The sequence below is a fragment of the Oncorhynchus nerka genome, linkage group LG1 (assembly GCF_034236695.1).
Source record: "Oncorhynchus nerka isolate Pitt River linkage group LG1, Oner_Uvic_2.0, whole genome shotgun sequence".
In the NCBI taxonomy this organism is placed as follows: Eukaryota; Metazoa; Chordata; class Actinopteri; order Salmoniformes; family Salmonidae; genus Oncorhynchus; species Oncorhynchus nerka.
This window is the reverse complement of record NC_088396.1, coordinates 29,947,536-29,968,226: the sequence shown is the minus strand read 5'-3', so window position 1 is coordinate 29,968,226 and position 20,691 is coordinate 29,947,536. Positions and strand designations below refer to the sequence as shown.

The 20,691-nt window shown below is 48.9% G+C and overlaps 1 protein-coding gene across 1 annotated transcript in view; it reads right to left on the bottom strand.

The window, feature by feature from the left end:
- LOC115122544 (ephrin type-A receptor 6-like) overlaps window positions 1-19,644 on the bottom strand; it is a 156,972-nt gene extending 137,328 nt beyond the window's left edge. The window contains exon 1 of the mRNA XM_065007396.1: window positions 18,979-19,644. Coding sequence (XP_064863468.1) covers window positions 18,979-19,057 — 79 coding nt within the window. The 5' untranslated portion in view covers window positions 19,058-19,644. The remainder of the gene's footprint in view (window positions 1-18,978) is intronic.
- Window positions 19,645-20,691: the final 1,047 nt, after the last annotated feature.

The window sequence follows — 20,691 nt, the reverse complement described above, 5'->3', positions numbered from 1 at the left end:
ATCTACAGCACAGACAAGCTGACAGGAGTATCTACAGCACAGACAAGCTGACAGGAGTATCTACAGCTGACAGGAGTATCTACAGCACAGACAAGCTGACAGGAGAATCAACAGCTGACGGGAGTATCAACAGCTGACGGGAGTATCTACAGCACAGACAAGCTGACGGGAGTATCAACAGCTGACGGGAGTATCAACAGCTGACGGGAGTATCAACAGCTGACGGGAGTATCTACAGCTGACGGGAGTATCTACAGCTGACGGGAGTATCAACAGCACAGACAGGAGTATCTACAGCACAGACAGGAGTATCTACAGCACAGACAGGAGTATCTACAGCACAGACAAGCTGACGGGAGTATCAACAGCTGACGGGAGTATCTACAGCTGACGGGAGTATCTACAGCACAGACAAGCTGACAGGAGTATCTACAGCACAGACAAGCTGACAGGAGTATCTACAGCACAGACAAGCTGACAGGAGTATCTACAGCACAGACAAACTGACAGGAGTATCTACAGCTGACAGGAGTATCTACAGCACAGACAAGCTGACAGAAGTATCTACAGCTGACGGGAGTATCTACAGCTGACGGGAGTATCTACAGCTGACGGGAGTATCTACAGCTGACGGGAGTATCTACAGCACAGACAAGCTGACAGGAGCATCTACAGCACAGACAAGCTGGCAGGAGTATCTACAGCACAGACAAACTGACAGGAGTATCTACAGCACAGACAAGCTGACAGGAGTATCTACAGCTGACAGGAGTATCTACAGCACAGACAAGCTGACAGGAGTATCTACAGCACAGACAAGCTGACAGGAGTATCTACAGCACAGACAAGCTGACGGGAGTATCTACAGCACAGACAAGCTGACAGGAATATCTACAGCTGACAGGAGTATCTACAGCACAGACAAGCTGACAGGAGTATCTACAGCACAGACAAGCTGACAGGAGTATCTACAGCACAGACAAGCTGACGGGAGTATCTATAGCACAGACAAGCTGACGGGAGTATCTATAGCACAGACAAGCTGACGGGAGTATCAACAGCACAGACAAGCTGACGGGAGTATCTACAGCACAGACAAGCTGACAGGAGTATCTATAGCACAGACAAGCTGACGGGAGTATCAACAGCACAGACAAGCTGACGGGAGTATCTACAGCACAGACAAGCTGACGGGAGTATCAACAGCTGACGGGAGTATCTACAGCACAGACAAGCTGACGGGAGTATCTACAGCACAGACAAGCTGACAGGAGTATCAACAGCACAGACAAGCTGACAGGAGTATCAACAGCACAGACAAGCTGACAGGAGTATCTACAGCACAGACAAGCTGACGGGAGTATCAACAGCACAGACAAGCTGACAGGAGTATCTACAGCACAGACAAGCTGACGGGAGTATCAACAGCACAGACAAGCTGACGGGAGTATCAACAGCACAGACAAGCTGACGGGAGTATCAACAGCACAGACAAGCTGACGGGAGTATCAACAGCTGACGGGAGTATCTACAGCACAGACAAGCTGACGGGAGTATCAACAGCACAGACAAGCTGACGGGAGTATCAACAGCTGACGGGAGTATCTACAGCACAGACAAGCTGACGGGAGTATCTACAGCACAGACAAGCTGACGGGAGTATCTACAGCTGACGGGAGTATCTATAGCACAGACAAGCTGACGGGAGTATCTATAGCACAGACAAGCTGACGGGAGTATCAACAGCACAGACAAGCTGACGGGAGTATCTACAGCACAGACAAGCTGACAGGAGTATCTATAGCACAGACAAGCTGACGGGAGTATCAACAGCACAGACAAGCTGACGGGAGTATCTACAGCACAGACAAGCTGACGGGAGTATATCAGACAAGCTGACGGGAGTATCTACAGCACAGACAAGCTGACGGGAGTATCTACAGCACAGACAAGCTGACAGGAGTATCTACAGCACAGACAAGCTGACAGGAGTATCTACAGCACAGACAAGCTGACAGGAGTATCTACAGCACAGACAAGCTGACGGGAGTATCAACAGCACAGACAGGCTGACAGGAGTATCTACAGCACAGACAAGCTGACGGGAGTATCAACAGCACAGACAAGCTGACGGGAGTATCAACAGCACAGACAAGCTGACGGGAGTATCAACAGCTGACGGGAGTATCTACAGCACAGACAAGCTGACGGGAGTATCAACAGCACAGACAAGCTGACGGGAGTATCAACAGCTGACGGGAGTATCTACAGCACAGACAAGCTGACGGGAGTATCTACAGCACAGACAAGCTGACGGGAGTATCTACAGCTGACGGGAGTATCTACAGCACAGACAAGCTGACCGGAGTATCTACAGCACAGACAAGCTGACGGGAGTATCAACAGCTGACGGGAGTATCTACAGCACAGACAAGCTGACAGGAGTATCTACAGCACAGACAAGCTGACAGGAGTAACTACAGCACAGACAAGCTGACAGGAGTATCTACAGCACAGACAAGCTGACGGGAGTATCTACAGCACAGACAAGCTGACGGGAGTATCTACAGCACAGACAAGCTGACAGGAGTATCTACAGCACAGACAAGCTGACAGGAGTATCTACAGCACAGACAAGCTGACAGGAGTATCTACAGCACAGACAAGCTGACGGGAGTATCTACAGCACAGACAAGCTGACGGGAGTATCTACAGCACAGACAAGCTGACAGGAGTATCTACAGCTGACGGGAGTATCTACAGCATAGACAAGATGACAGGAGCATCTACAGCACAGACAAGCTGGCAGGAGTATCTACAGCACAGACAAACTGACAGGAGTATCCACAGCACAGACAAGCTGACGGGAGTATCTACAGCACAGACAAGCTGACAGGAGTATCTACAGCTGACAGGAGTATCTACATCACAGACAAGCTGACAGGAGTATCTACAGCACAGACAAGCTGACAGGAGTATCTACAGCACAGACAAGCTGACGGGAGTATCTACAGCACAGACAAGCTGACAGGAGTATCTACAGCTGACAGGAGTATCTACAGCACAGACAAGCTGACAGGAGTATCTACAGCACAGACAAGCTGACAGGAGTATGTACAGCACAGACAAGCTGACAGGAGTATCTACAGCACAGACAAGCTGACAGGAGTATCTACAGCACAGACAAGCTGACGGGAGTATCTATAGCACAGACAAGCTGACGGGAGTATCTATAGCACAGACAAGCTGACGGGAGTATCAACAGCACAGACAAGCTGACGGGAGTATCTACAGCACAGACAAGCTGACAGGAGTATCTATAGCACAGACAAGCTGACGGGAGTATCAACAGCACAGACAAGCTGACGGGAGTATCAACAGCACAGACAAGCTGACGGGAGTATCTACAGCACAGACAAGCTGACGGGAGTATCTACAGCTGACGGGAGTATCTACAGCACAGACAAGCTGACAGGAGTATCTACAGCACAGACAAGCTGACAGGAGTATCTACAGCTGACAGGAGTATCTACAGCACAGACAAGCTGACAGGAGAATCAACAGCTGACGGGAGTATCAACAGCTGACGGGAGTATCTACAGCACAGACAAGCTGACGGGAGTATCAACAGCTGACGGGAGTATCAACAGCTGACGGGAGTATCAACAGCTGACGGGAGTATCTACAGCTGACGGGAGTATCTACAGCTGACGGGAGTATCAACAGCACAGACAGGAGTATCTACAGCACAGACAGGAGTATCTACAGCACAGACAGGAGTATCTACAGCACAGACAAGCTGACGGGAGTATCAACAGCTGACGGGAGTATCTACAGCTGACGGGAGTATCTACAGCACAGACAAGCTGACAGGAGTATCTACAGCACAGACAAGCTGACAGGAGTATCTACAGCACAGACAAACTGACAGGAGTATCTACAGCTGACAGGAGTATCTACAGCACAGACAAGCTGACAGAAGTATCTACAGCTGACGGAGTATCACAGCTGACGGGAGTATCTACAGCTGACGGAGTATCTACAGCTGACGGAGTATCTACAGCACAGACAAGCTGACAGGAGTAACTACAGCACAGACAAGCTGCAGGAGTATCTACAGCACAGACAAGCTGAGAGGAGTATCTACAGCACAGACAAGCTGACAGGAGTATCTACAGCACAGACAAGCTGACGGGAGTATCTACAGCACAGACAAGCTGACAGGAGTATCTACAGCACAGACAGGCTGACAGGAGTATCTACAGCACAGACAAGCTGACGGGAGTATCAACAGCTGACAGGAGTATCTACAGCACAGACAAGCTGACAGGAGTATCTACAGCACAGACAAGCTGACAGGAGTATCTACAGCACAGACAGGCTGACAGGAGTATCTACAGCACAGACAAGCTGACGGGAGTATCTACAGCACAGACAGGCTGACAGGAGTATCTACAGCACAGACAAGCTGACGGGAGTATCTACAGCACAGACAAGCTGACAGGAGTATCAACAGCACAGACAAGCTGACAGGAGTATCAACAGCACAGACAAGCTGACAGGAGTATCTACAGCACAGACAAGCTGACGGGAGTATCAACAGCACAGACAAGCTGACAGGAGTATCTACAGCACAGACAAGCTGACGGGAGTATCAACAGCACAGACAAGCTGACGGGAGTATCAACAGCACAGACAAGCTGACGGGAGTATCAACAGCTGACGGGAGTATCTACAGCACAGACAAGCTGACGGAGTATCAACAGCACAGACAAGCTGACGGGAGTATCAACAGCTGACGGGAGTATCTACAGCACAGACAAGCTGACGGGAGTATCTACAGCACAGACAAGCTGACGGGAGTATCTACAGCTGACGGGAGTATCTACAGCACAGACAAGCTGACAGGAGTATCTACAGCACAGACAAGCTGACGGGAGTATCAACAGCTGACGGGAGTATCTACAGCACAGACAAGCTGACAGGAGTATCTACAGCACAGACAAGCTGACGGGAGTATCTACAGCACAGACAAGCTGACGGGAGTATCTACAGCACAGACAAGCTGACAGGAGTATCTAAAGCACAGACAAGCTGACAGGAGTATCTACAGCACAGACAAGCTGACAGGAGTATCTACAGCACAGACAAGCTGACAGGAGTATCTACAGCACAGACAAGCTGACGGGAGTATCAACAGCTGACAGGAGTATCTACAGCACAGACAAGCTGACAGGAGTATCTACAGCTGACAGGAGTATCTACAGCACAGACAAGCTGACAGGAGAATCAACAGCTGACGGGAGTATCAACAGCTGACGGGAGTATCTACAGCACAGACAAGCTGACGGGAGTATCAACAGCTGACGGGAGTATCAACAGCTGACGGGAGTATCAACAGCTGACGGGAGTATCTACAGCTGACGGGAGTATCTACAGCTGACGGGAGTATCAACAGCACAGACAGGAGTATCTACAGCACAGACAGGAGTATCTACAGCACAGACAGGAGTATCTACAGCACAGACAAGCTGACGGGAGTATCAACAGCTGACGGGAGTATCTACAGCTGACGGGAGTATCTACAGCACAGACAAGCTGACAGGAGTATCTACAGCACAGACAAGCTGACAGGAGTATCTACAGCACAGACAAGCTGACAGGAGTATCTACAGCACAGACAAACTGACAGGAGTATCTACAGCTGACAGGAGTATCTACAGCACAGACAAGCTGACAGAAGTATCTACAGCTGACGGGAGTATCTACAGCTGACGGGAGTATCTACAGCTGACGGGAGTATCTACAGCACAGACAAGCTGACAGGAGTAACTACAGCACAGACAAGCTGGCAGGAGTATCTACAGCACAGACAAACTGAGAGGAGTATCTACAGCACAGACAAGCTGACGGGAGTATCTACAGCACAGACAAGCTGACGGGAGTATCTACAGCACAGACAAGCTGACAGGAGTATCTACAGCACAGACAGGCTGACAGGAGTATCTACAGCACAGACAAGCTGACGGGAGTATCAACAGCTGACAGGAGTATCTACAGCACAGACAAGCTGACAGGAGTATCTACAGCACAGACAAGCTGACAGGAGTATCTACAGCACAGACAGGCTGACAGGAGTATCTACAGCACAGACAAGCTGACGGGAGTATCTACAGCACAGACAGGCTGACAGGAGTATCTACAGCACAGACAAGCTGACAGGAGTATCTACAGCACAGACAAGCTGACAGGAGTATCAACAGCACAGACAAGCTGACAGGAGTATCAACAGCACAGACAAGCTGACAGGAGTATCTACAGCACAGACAAGCTGACGGGAGTATCAACAGCACAGACAAGCTGACAGGAGTATCTACAGCACAGACAAGCTGACAGGAGTATCAACAGCACAGACAAGCTGACGGGAGTATCAACAGCACAGACAAGCTGACGGGAGTATCAACAGCTGACGGGAGTATCTACAGCACAGACAAGCTGACGGGAGTATCTACAGCACAGACAAGCTGACGGGAGTATCTACAGCTGACGGGAGTATCTACAGCACAGACAAGCTGACAGGAGTATCTACAGCACAGACAAGCTGACGGGAGTATCAACAGCTGACGGGAGTATCTACAGCACAGACAAGCTGACAGGAGTATCTACAGCACAGACAAGCTGACGGGAGTATCTACAGCACAGACAAGCTGACGGGAGTATCTACAGCACAGACAAGCTGACAGGAGTATCTAAAGCACAGACAAGCTGACAGGAGTATCTACAGCACAGACAAGCTGACAGGAGTATCTACAGCACAGACAAGCTGACGGGAGTATCTACAGCACAGACAAGCTGACGGGAGTATCAACAGCTGACGGGAGTATCTACAGCACAGACAAGCTGACAGGAGTATCTACAGCTGACAGGAGTATCTACAGCACAGACAAGCTGACAGGAGAATCAACAGCTGACGGGAGTATCAACAGCTGACGGGAGTATCTACAGCACAGACAAGCTGACGGGAGTATCAACAGCTGACGGGAGTATCAACAGCACGGGAGTATCACAGCTGACGGGAGTATCTACAGCTGACGGGAGTATCTACAGCTGACGGGAGTATCAACAGCACAGACAGGAGTATCTACAGCACAGACAGGAGTATCTACAGCACAGACAGGAGTATCTACAGCACAGACAAGCTGACGGGAGTATCAACAGCTGACGGGAGTATCTACAGCTGACGGGAGTATCTACAGCACAGACAAGCTGACAGGAGTATCTACAGCACAGACAAGCTGACAGGAGTATCTACAGCACAGACAAGCTGACAGGAGTATCTACAGCACAGACAAACTGACAGGAGTATCTACAGCTGACAGGAGTATCTACAGCACAGACAAGCTGACAGAAGTATCTACAGCTGACGGGAGTATCTACAGCTGACGGGAGTATCTACAGCTGACGGGAGTATCTACAGCTGACGGGAGTATCTACAGCACAGACAAGCTGACAGGAGTAACTACAGCACAGACAAGCTGGCAGGAGTATCTACAGCACAGACAAACTGAGAGGAGTATCTACAGCACAGACAAGCTGACGGGAGTATCTACAGCACAGACAAGCTGACGGGAGTATCTACAGCACAGACAAGCTGACAGGAGTATCTACAGCACAGACAGGCTGACAGGAGTATCTACAGCACAGACAAGCTGACGGGAGTATCAACAGCTGACAGGAGTATCTACAGCACAGACAAGCTGACAGGAGTATCTACAGCACAGACAAGCTGACAGGAGTATCTACAGCACAGACAGGCTGACAGGAGTATCTACAGCACAGACAAGCTGACGGGAGTATCTACAGCACAGACAGGCTGACAGGAGTATCTACAGCACAGACAAGCTGACGGGAGTATCTACAGCACAGACAAGCTGACAGGAGTATCAACAGCACAGACAAGCTGACAGGAGTATCAACAGCACAGACAAGCTGACAGGAGTATCTACAGCACAGACAAGCTGACGGGAGTATCAACAGCACAGACAAGCTGACAGGAGTATCTACAGCACAGACAAGCTGACGGGAGTATCAACAGCACAGACAAGCTGACGGGAGTATCAACAGCACAGACAAGCTGACGGGAGTATCAACAGCTGACGGGAGTATCTACAGCACAGACAAGCTGACGGGAGTATCAACAGCACAGACAAGCTGACGGGAGTATCAACAGCTGACGGGAGTATCTACAGCACAGACAAGCTGACGGGAGTATCTACAGCACAGACAAGCTGACGGGAGTATCTACAGCTGACGGGAGTATCTACAGCACAGACAAGCTGACAGGAGTATCTACAGCACAGACAAGCTGACGGGAGTATCAACAGCTGACGGGAGTATCTACAGCACAGACAAGCTGACAGGAGTATCTACAGCACAGACAAGCTGACGGGAGTATCTACAGCACAGACAAGCTGACGGGAGTATCTACAGCACAGACAAGCTGACAGGAGTATCTAAAGCACAGACAAGCTGACAGGAGTATCTACAGCACAGACAAGCTGACAGGAGTATCTACAGCACAGACAAGCTGACGGGAGTATCTACAGCACAGACAAGCTGACGGGAGTATCAACAGCTGACGGGAGTATCTACAGCACAGACAAGCTGACAGGAGTATCTACAGCACAGACAAGCTGACAGGAGTATCTACAGCTGACAGGAGTATCTACAGCACAGACAAGCTGACAGGAGAATCAACAGCTGACGGGAGTATCAACAGCTGACGGGAGTATCTACAGCACAGACAAGCTGACGGGAGTATCAACAGCTGACGGGAGTATCAACAGCTGACGGGAGTATCAACAGCTGACGGGAGTATCAACAGCTGACGGGAGTATCTACAGCTGACGGGAGTATCTACAGCTGACGGGAGAATCAACAGCACAGACAGGAGTATCTACAGCACAGACAGGAGTATCTACAGCACAGACAGGAGTATCTACAGCACAGACAGGAGTATCTACAGCACAGACAAGCTGACGGGAGTATCAACAGCTGACGGGAGTATCTACAGCTGACGGGAGTATCTACAGCACAGACAAGCTGACAGGAGTATCTACAGCACAGACAAGCTGACAGGAGTATCTACAGCACAGACAAACTGACAGGAGTATCTACAGCTGACAGGAGTATCTACAGCACAGACAAGCTGACAGAAGTATCTACAGCTGACGGGAGTATCTACAGCTGACGGGAGTATCTACAGCTGACGGGAGTATCTACAGCTGACGGGAGTATCTACAGCACAGACAAGCTGACAGGAGTAACTACAGCACAGACAAGCTGGCAGGAGTATCTACAGCACAGACAAGCTGACAGGAGTATCTACAGCACAGACAAGCTGACAGGAGTATCTACAGCACAGACAGGCTGACAGGAGTATCTACAGCACAGACAAGCTGACGGGAGTATCAACAGCTGACAGGAGTATCTACAGCACAGACAAGCTGACAGGAGTATCTACAGCACAGACAAGCTGACAGGAGTATCTACAGCACAGACAAGCTGACAGGAGTATCTACAGCACAGACAAGCTGACAGGAGTATCTACAGCACAGACAAGCTGACAGGAGTATCTACAGCACAGACAAGCTGACAGGAGTATCTACAGCACAGACAAGCTGACGGGAGTATCTACAGCACAGACAAGCTGACAGGAGTATCAATCGGAGTATCAACAGTATCTACAGCTGACGGGAGTATCTACAGCTGACGGGAGTATCTACAGCTGACGGCAGTATCTACAGCACAGACAAGCTGACGGGAGTATCAACAGCTGACGGCAGAATCTACAGCACAGACAAGCTGACGGGAGTATCAACAGCTGACGGGAGTATCTACAGCTGACGGGAGTATCTACAGCTGACGGGAGTATCTACAGCTGACGGGAGTATCTACAGCACAGACAAGCTGACAGGAGTATCTATAGCTGACGGGAGTATCTACAGCTGACGGGAGTATCTACAGCACAGACAAGCTGACGGGAGTATCTACAGCTGACGGCAGTATCTACAGCACAGACAAGCTGACAGGAGTATCTATAGCTGACGGGAGTATCTACAGCTGACGGGAGTATCTACAGCACAGAGAAGCTGACGGGAGTATCAACAGCTGACAGGAGTATCTACAGCTGACAGGAGTAACTACAGCACAGACAAGCTGGCAGGAGTATCTACAGCACAGACAAACTGAGAGGAGTATCTACAGCACAGACAAGCTGACAGGAGTATCTACAGCACAGACAAGCTGACAGGAGTATCTACAGCACAGACAAGCTGACAGGAGTATCTACAGCACAGACAAGCTGACAGGAGTATCTACAGCACAGACAAGCTGACAGGAGTATCTACAGCACAGACAAGCTGACAGGAGAATCAACAGCTGACGGAGTATCTACAGCTGACGGGAGTATCAACAGCTGACGGGAGTATCTACAGCTGACGGGAGTATCTACAGCTGACGGGAGTATCTACAGCTGACGGGAGTATCTACAGCACAGACAAGCTGACGGGAGTATCAACAGCTGACGGGAGTATCTACAGCTGACGGGAGTACCAACAGCTGACGGGAGTATCTACAGCTGACGGGAGTATCTACAGCACAGACAAGCTGACGGGAGTATCAACAGCTGACGGGAGTATCAACAGCTGACGGGAGTATCTACAGCTGACGGGAGTATCAACAGCTGACGGGAGTATCTACAGCTGACGGGAGTATCTACAGCTGACGGGAGTATCTACAGCTGACGGGAGTATCTACAGCACAGACAAGCTGACGGGAGTATCAACAGCTGACGGGAGTATCTACAGCTGACGGGAGTACCAACAGCTGACGGGAGTATCTACAGCTGACGGGAGTATCTACAGCACAGACAAGCTGACGGGAGTATCAACAGCTGACGGGAGTATCAACAGCTGACGGGAGTATCTACAGCTGACGGGAGTATCTACAGCTGACGGGAGTATCTACAGCTGACGGGAGTATTTACAGCTGACGGCAGTATCTACAGCACAGACAAGCTGACGGGAGTATCAACAGCTGACGGGAGTATCTACAGCTGACGGGAGTATCAACAGCTGACGGGAGTATCTACAGCTGACGGGAGTATCTACAGCACAGACAAGCTGACAGGAGTATCTATAGCTGACGGGAGTATCTACAGCTGACGGGAGTATCTACAGCACAGAGAAGCTGACAGGAGTATCTACAGCTGACGGGAGTATCTACAGCTGACGGCAGTATCTACAGCACAGACAAGCTGACAGGAGTATCTATAGCTGACGGGAGTATCTACAGCTGACGGCAGTATCTACAGCACAGACAAGCTGACAGGAGTATCTATAGCTGACGGGAGTATCTACAGCACAGAGAAGCTGACGGGAGTATCAACAGCTGACAGGAGTATCTACAGCTGACGGGAGTATCTACAGCTGACGGGAGTATCTACAGCACAGACAAGCTGACGGGAGTATCTACAGCTGACGGGAGTATCTACAGCACAGACAAGCTGACAGGAGTATCTACAGCACAGACAAGCTGACGGGAGTATCTACAGCACAGACAAGCTGACGGAGTATCTACAGCACAGACAAGCTGACGGGAGTATCTACAGCACAGACAAGCTGACGGGAGTATCTACAGCTGACGGGAGTATCTACAGCTGACAGGAGTATCTACAGCACAGACAAGCTGACAGGAGTATCTACAGCACAGACAAGCTGACAGGAGTATCTACAGCACAGACAAGCTGACGGGAGTATCAACAGCACAGACAAGCTGACAGGAGTATCTATAGCACAGACAAGCTGACGGGAGTATCAACAGCTGACGGGAGTATCTACAGCTGACGGGAGTATCAACAGCTGACGGGAGTATCTACAGCTGACGGGAGTATCTACAGCACAGACAAGCTGACAGGAGTATCTATAGCTGACGGGAGTATCTACAGCTGACGGGAGTATCTACAGCACAGAGAAGCTGACAGGAGTATCTACAGCTGACGGGAGTATCTACAGCTGACGGCAGTATCTACAGCACAGACAAGCTGACAGGAGTATCTATAGCTGACGGGAGTATCTACAGCTGACGGCAGTATCTACAGCACAGACAAGCTGACAGGAGTATCTATAGCTGACGGGAGTATCTACAGCACAGAGAAGCTGACGGGAGTATCAACAGCTGACAGGAGTATCTACAGCTGACGGGAGTATCTACAGCTGACGGGAGTATCTACAGCACAGACAAGCTGACGGGAGTATCTACAGCTGACGGGAGTATCTACAGCACAGAGAAGCTGACGGGAGTATCTACAGCTGACGGGAGTATCTACAGCACAGAGAAGCTGACGGGAGTATCAACAGCTGACAGGAGTATCTACAGCTGACGGGAGTATCTACAGCACAGACAAGCTGACAGGAGTATCTACAGCACAGACAAGCTGACGGGAGTATCTACAGCACAGACAAGCTGACGCGAGTATCTACAGCACAGACAAGCTGACGGGAGTATCTACAGCACAGACAAGCTGACGGGAGTATCTACAGCTGACGGGAGTATCTACAGCTGACAGGAGTATCTACAGCACAGACAAGCTGACAGGAGTATCTACAGCACAGACAAGCTGACAGGAGTATCTACAGCACAGACAAGCTGACGGGAGTATCAACAGCACAGACAAGCTGACAGGAGTATCTATAGCACAGACAAGCTGACGGGAGTATCTATAGCACAGACAAGCTGACGGGAGTATCTACAGCTGACGGGAGTATCAACAGCAAAGACAAGCTGACGGGAGTATCTATAGCACAGACAAGCTGACGGGAGTATCTATAGCACAGACAAGCTGACGGGAGTATCTATAGCACAGACAAGCTGACGGGAGTATCTATAGCACAGACAAGCTAACGGGAGTATCTATAGCACAGACAAGCTGACGGGAGTATCAACAGCACAGACAAGCTGACGGGAGTATCTACAGCTGACGGGAGTATCTACAGCTGACGGGAGTATTTACAGCTGACGGGAGTATCTACAGCTGACGGGAGTATCTACAGCTGACGGGAGTATCTACAGCTGACGGGAGTATCTACAGCACAGACAAGCTGACGGGAGTATCTACAGCTGACGGGAGTATCTACAGCTGACGGGAGTATCTACAGCACAGACAAGCTGACGGGAGTATCTACAGCACAGACAAGCTGACGGGAGTATCAACAGCTGACGGGAGTATCTACAGCTGACGGGAGTATCTACAGCTGACGGGAGTATCTATAGCACAGACAAGCTGACGGGAGTATCTATAGCACAGACAAGCTGACGGGAGTATCTATAGCACAGACAAGCTGACGGGAGTATCTATAGCACAGACAAGCTGACGGGAGTATCTATAGCACAGACAAGCTGACGGGAGTATCTATAGCACAGACAAGCTGACGGGAGTATCAACAGCACAGACAAGCTGACGGGAGTATCTACAGCACAGACAAGCTGACGGGAGTATCTACAGCACAGGCAAGCTGACGGGAGTATCTACAGCACAGACAAGCTGACGGGAGTATCAACAGCACAGACAAGCTGACAGGAGTATCAACAGCACAGACAAGCTGACGGGAGTATCAACAGCACAGACAAGCTGACGGGAGTATCTACAGCACAGACAAGCTGACGGGAGTATCTACAGCTGACGGGAGTATCTACAGCTGACGGGAGTATCTATAGCACAGACAAGCTGACGGGAGTATCTACAGCTGACGGGAGTATCTACAGCACAGACAAGCTGACGGGAGTATCTATAGCACAGACAAGCTGACGGGAGTATCTACAGCACAGACAAGCTGACAGGAGTATCTACAGCACAGACAAGCTGACGGGAGTATCTACAGCACGGACAAGCTGACAGGAGTATCTACAGCACAGACAAGCTGACGGGAGTATCTACAGCTGACGGGAGTATATACAGCTGACGGGAGTATCTACAGCTGACGGGAGTATCTACAGCTGACGGGAGTATCTACAGCACAGACAAGCTGACGGGAGTATCTACAGCTGACGGGAGTATCTACAGCACAGACAAGCTGACAGTAGTATCTACAGCTGACGGGAGTATCTACAGCTGACGGGAGTATCTACAGCACAGACAAGCTGACGGGAGTATCTACAGCTGACGGGAGTATCTACAGCACAGACAAGCTGACGGGAGTATCTACAGCTGACGGGAGTATCTACAGCACAGACAAGCTGACGGGAGTATCTACAGCTGACGGGAGTATCTACAGCTGACGGGAGTATCTACAGCACAGACAAGCTGACGGGAGTATCTACAGCTGACGGGAGTATTTACAGCTGACGGGAGTATCTACAGCTGACAGGAGTATCTACAGCTGACGGGAGTATCTACAGCTGACAGGAGTATCTACAGCTGACGGGAGTATCTACAGCACAGACAAGCTGACGGGAGTATCTACAGCTGACGGGAGTATCTACAGCACAGACAAGCTGACGGGAGTATCTACAGCTGACGGGAGTATCTACAGCTGACGGGAGTATCTACAGCTGACGGGAGTATCTACAGCTGACGGGAGTATCTACAGCTGACGGGAGTATCTACAGCACAGACAGGAGTATCTACAGCACAGACAGGAGTATCTACAGCTGACAGGAGTATCTACAGCTGACAGGAGTATCTACAGCTGACAGGAGTATCTACAGCACAGACAGGAGCATCTACAGCTGACAGGAGTATCTACAGCTGACAGGAGTATCTACAGCTGACAGGAGTATCTACAGCTGACAGGAGTATCTACAGCACAGACAGGAGTATCTACAGCTAACAGGAGTATCTACAGCTGACAGGAGTATCTACAGCTGACAGGAGTATCTACAGCACAGACAGGAGTATCTACAGCACAGACAGGAGTATCTACAGCTGACAGGAGTATCTACAGCTGACGGGAGTATCTACAGCACAGACAGCTGACAGGAGTATCTACAGCTGACAGGAGTATCTACAGCACAGACAGGAGTATCTACAGCACAGACAGGAGTATCTACAGCTGACAGGAGTATCTACAGCTGACAGGAGTATCTACAGCTGACAGGAGTATCTACAGCTGACAGGAGTATCTACAGCTGACAGGAGTATCTACAGCACAGACAGGAGTATCTACAGCTGACAGGAGTATCTACAGCTGACAGGAGTATCTACAGCTGACAGGAGTATCTACAGCTGACAGGAGTATCTACAGCTAACAGGAGTATCTACAGCACAGACAGGAGTATCTACAGCTGACAGGAGTATCTACAGCTGACAGGAGTATCTACAGCACAGACAGGAGTATCTACAGCTGACAGGAGTATCTACAGCTAACAGGAGTATCTACAGCTAACAGGAATATCTACAACACAGACAGGCTAACAGGAGTATCTACAGCTGACAGGAGTATCTACAGCTAACAGGAGTATCTACAACACAGACAGGCTAACAGGAGTATCTACAGCTAACTGGAGTATATACAGTACAGATAAGCTGAGAGGTCGGGAGCCACTTTGCTCCTACTCCTTCAAGATAAATCAGAGAACTATTTAACATCTTAATGTCACAACTGTGGCCAAGCAAGTCAGAAGTAGAAGCTAATTAGATCAGATATTAGCACCATGAGATACGTTAAGGTCTTTTAATTAGAATTTACCACAGAGTAGCAGATGAAGCATCACTGTGAGGGACAGTTACAGTTGAGATTGGTCCAGAATAGAAAGGTTGTGTGCAGAATGCAGAGGCTTCATAACACGGTTTGACCCTGAATGACAGTTACACGACAGGCTTGACACAGGCAGGACAAAGAGACTTGTAGCAACCTTTCATTAGAGGGCCGTTCACTGACACATCAGGGTTGGATGGTCTAGTGTTAGAACAAGAGGAATGTACAGTATGTGTCAAACAGAGGAGAAGCCATCAACAGACCATCTACCCATTCACTACCAGACCACATATCACTCCTCGACCCTAATCACAGATCTGAGACCCGTTTATGGTATACCCTATCCAAACATTACCATTTAGGTCAATATTTCGGACAATGTTAAGTTAGTTTTCCATCTCCCGCCTTGATTCCATGCAGTGCCAGCTGCAGGTGGCGCCACTGAGACATACGTTGATGAATGCACTGACAACACAACTTTATCAAGGATGGGGTTTAGTAGTTTGGGATGGAGACCTGTCCTTATGGAGACAAACTGCTCAAATAAGATCAGATCAAATGGGAATTAAATGTCCTTGTGGGGATATTTGTCTTGTTTTAATGAGAGATTGGATGGGTGTCTGGGCCCAGCAGCATAGCAGAAGCCAGTGAACCATGGAATCTCCTGCCTCATTTAAAAGGATCAACACTTTAGTTTGGGGACATTGTACAACAATAGCACAACAGTGGACTGAAATTATTCTCAGAATCTCTGCAATTTATTTAATTTAGCCAATCCTTATTAACTAAGCCCTACTACACAAACACTGCCAAGTTTCAGATCTCTATACAGTACTCACTGTTATTGTTCTTTCAGTGGGAGTTTTGCTGGCGCTGTATTGGTTTTTTGGCAGCCTAGCTGTTAAAACAAAGATAACTCTTTACATCCCCGCAGAACACCAGTGTTGGTGTGGGGGATTGTCTGACATGCTGCATTCAGCTTCTCCCAGCCAGGGAGGAGGACACTGATTGGTTTTCATTGTTCTCCTCTCAGCTGACATCAAGCCCAATTCTGCCTGTGAAATCCCCAATCTACGGCGCTCGGCTTCACCCGGTTCAAAGCAATATACAACATTTGACACATGGGTTTTAAAAGCATAATGCCGTTTGTCTAGCAGAGTAAAAACAACATTGTAGAACTGTATTCTGATGAAGTGTGACATGTCTTAAGGCCTCTAATCCAACTACAACAGGTGAGAAACACACATCCATCTGGATGCCATAAATACACTCAGGCACACTCAAACACCTACCCACACACACACACACAGCCCCACTCAGGCACACCCAAACAGCCCCACTCAGGCACACCCAAACATCCACCCACACAGCCCCACTCAGGCACACACAGCCCCACTCAGGCACACCCAAACACCCACACACACAGCCCCACTCAGGCACACCCAAACAGCCCCACTCAGGCACACCCAAACACCCACCCACACAGGCACACCCACCCCCACACAGTGCATAGAAATGGTTTCAGGAGCACCAACAGATGCTGGATGCATCCTAATACAACACCCAGAAGTCAATGTGAGAGACACCATAGGGCTGACTGGAAAGCTGACACACCACTCATCAACTCAATCATCATTCAATCTGTGACAGCAGCAGAAACACACACTGGGGCTTTTATGTAGCACCTGCCTGGGTGAAAAGGGAGTAGTTTCCCTTTTATTGAACTGGGAGAACAATAACATATAACCTAGGGGCCACATCCCTGTGTCCCTGTGGAATCAATAGGACTATTTTAAACCTGAGGGATAGCGCACACACACACACACACACACACACACACACACCTGAGCTTCTATAACCACATTCAGCAGCTGAGCAGAGACAAAGACAACATCATATCAACAGAGAAAGTAAATAGATTCACCTCTAAAGGCAACCAAAGGGTGATTTCATTATATGGTGTGATTCATATTGGGTTTGCAGTAATGCAGCAGGTCAGTGTAGCAGAATGGAACAGTAATGGGATCCAAAAGCCTGCTGAGGGCTCAATTCACCTGAGACAATCAATCTGCCTGGACCAAGGAATCTGTATAGTTTCAAGGTATAGTATGGCCTCAAATAAATGTTTAACCTTAGTCTCTACTAAATTAAATCATAGCCACTGCTTTTACAAATAACTGGGCTTATTTTTGACTGGATAAGTATTGTCAATTTGTGAATCGACCATGGTGCTTGCCTACGGAGCTGTGAGGGGAACGGCACCTCAGTACCTCCAGGCTCTGATCAGGCCCTACACCCAAACAAGGGCACTGCGTTCATCCACCTCTGGCCTGCTCGCCTCCCTACCACTGAGGAAGTACAGTTCCCGCTCATCCCAGTCAAAACTGTTCGCTGCTCTGGCCCCCCAATGGTGGAACAAACTCCCTCACAACGCCAGGACAGCGGAGTCAATCACCACCTTCCGGAGACACCTGAAACCCCACCTCTTTAAGGAATACCTAGGATAGGATAAAGTAATCCTTCTCACCACCCCCTTAAAAGATTTAGATGCACTATTGTAAAGTGGCTGCTCCACTGGATGTCATAAGGTGAATGCACCAATTTGTAAGTCGCTCTGGATAAGAGCGTCTGCTAAATGACTTAAATGTAAATGTAATGTAATCGCATGTGAAACCATGTGTTGTTCTTGTAATTGACGGACGTAGATAAGCAGCCTAACTGATTTGCCACCCCAGGTTATCAACTTCTCACCGTCCTGTCTGCGTCCGTTGCGCAGAACAAAAGGGCTCTGTGCGTTATTTACGGTTAGGTTGTGGTCCTCCCAGTCTTTTTCCAACACAAGATGAACGGTTGATTAGTCGTCAGTTCATTGATTCAAAATCAAACTGCGTGCTATTTTCAAGCTATTATAAACGCAGACACGCATTTTGGGAAAACACGCGTGCTGGTCTCGATGAAGAATGTAGGGCTACGGACTTATGTATTGACCGTGCCTAATGTAGGCTGACATTAATTGTATATAGGCTATTGATCATCTGTAATCTTTGATTTAGGCTACTGTGTTCTGGCTACATTTTGGCGCGGGTGGAATGAGGAAAGCATCTGCGACACACGTTTCACAAGTGTGACAGCTTTTATCCGATAAATAAATATGTCAAGTAATTAAGGATAATATTAAACTTTTAAGTGTTCTCCAAAGTCAGGCGCAGATAAAATCTCTCACCTTGATTGCCGTGGCTGGAAGGAGTGAAGACAATCTGCAGAAAGAGGAAAACGAGGCAGAGTTTTTCTCCTAATGTCATTGCTGTACCATCCACAGGCTGCCCAGCACCGCGCCGAGCAGGAGACTATCCAAGAGAAGAAATCTGGTCACAAAGTGCCTTTAGATTCCAAGCGAAGCGTCTTTCCTCTCCCCAGACCCTCCTCACATCCAGTCCCCGCTGGAAAGCGCTGACAGACGGCTGTACTGGAAGAAACCCGTCGCATGACCCGGCGGAGAGCTGAGGAAGGTTGGTGAAGTTCACACCGCGGCAGAAACTAACATCAAGACTAAATGTAGGCTCACAGTATTCATAGCAATGCTCAACGACTAAATATTAGATCATGAAAACTTTGGGTTCAGCGTCGGAGCCTACTGTATTTCACTGTTTTGACAGTGAATTAGACATCTAATCAAATATTCCTCATCAGCTGCATTATCTTATTTCCTAGTTTCATCCAAGTGCATGCGTGATTCCTTCATGGGGGGAAATAGAAGACGCCAGGATGTGGTTCGTGACCGAAAGTTCCGAACTTCAAGTGGCGCGGTATCAGTTGGTCAGTGTGAGCACGCGTAGTGCCTCTGTAGCCCGTTCTGTGCCAGCATGTACTGACTGCTGCAGCAGACAACCGTACAACTCCCGTTAACGACAGAGTGGAGAGAAAGACGGCATCTGTGCAGGGCGCCCGGCGCTAGAGGGTGTTAGCTGACAACACAACGGCAGTGTGCATGGCAGCCAGCAAATTGTGTGTTATCCAGCTGGGCATCAGCATTTCTTCAGATTATCGATGGCCAGTGTTGTTACTGCTATTCCAGGTAGACTTGGATTGCAAATTATCTTTGTGGAAGGAATTTTAATATGCAATATAATGTGAAGTTTAGGCCTATCCTAAATGGCAAATAAATATATTCCCCCATTTTAAACGACATTAGCTATGCCTAGGCCTACAACCTTTTCACATTTGCGAAATAAATTTAGAAGGTCGGAGCACTACTTTTCACAGTAGGTTACTTTAATGTAGGCTTACCGTAAATGTAGTGTAAAAGTGACTTCAAGATGAAGGCGACTTCAAGTTTATAATTTAAATTGTTAATTTGGAAAACATTGAATGTATGTTGCCCCTAGACCTAGGTTCAGTTTAGTGTTTCCCCCTAATGGTTAATGTTAAGCTTTGTGGTGGATGAGCTGATCCGATTTATTTATTTTATTTAACTAGGCAAGTTAGTTAAGAAAAAAATCTTATTTACAATGACAGCCTACCCCGGCCCTACCCTAACAACGCTGGACCAATTGTGCGCCGCCCTATGGGACTCCCAGTCACGGCTGGTTGTGGTACAGCCTGGAATCGAACCAGGGTCTGTAGTGACGCCTCTAGCACTGAGATGCAGTGACTGCGCCACATGGGAGCCCTCATCCTAAATCTGTACCTACAGACAACTTCCATCCAGTGGCTCTAAAATAGTGCCATTCCGGCTAGCAACAATGTCAGCCAAGTCCACAGAAGGTCTTCATCCCGTCACGATGGATGCCTCGTGGAGTAAATTAGCAAACTGCTCCTTGCTTCGTGGGGTTAAACAAAGCAACACTCTCTCCTGTCATGAGGCCAGTCAATCAGTCCAAGGGACATCAGTCAGAACCACTCAACTATCAGCCATCGGAAACAATATCACTCAGAA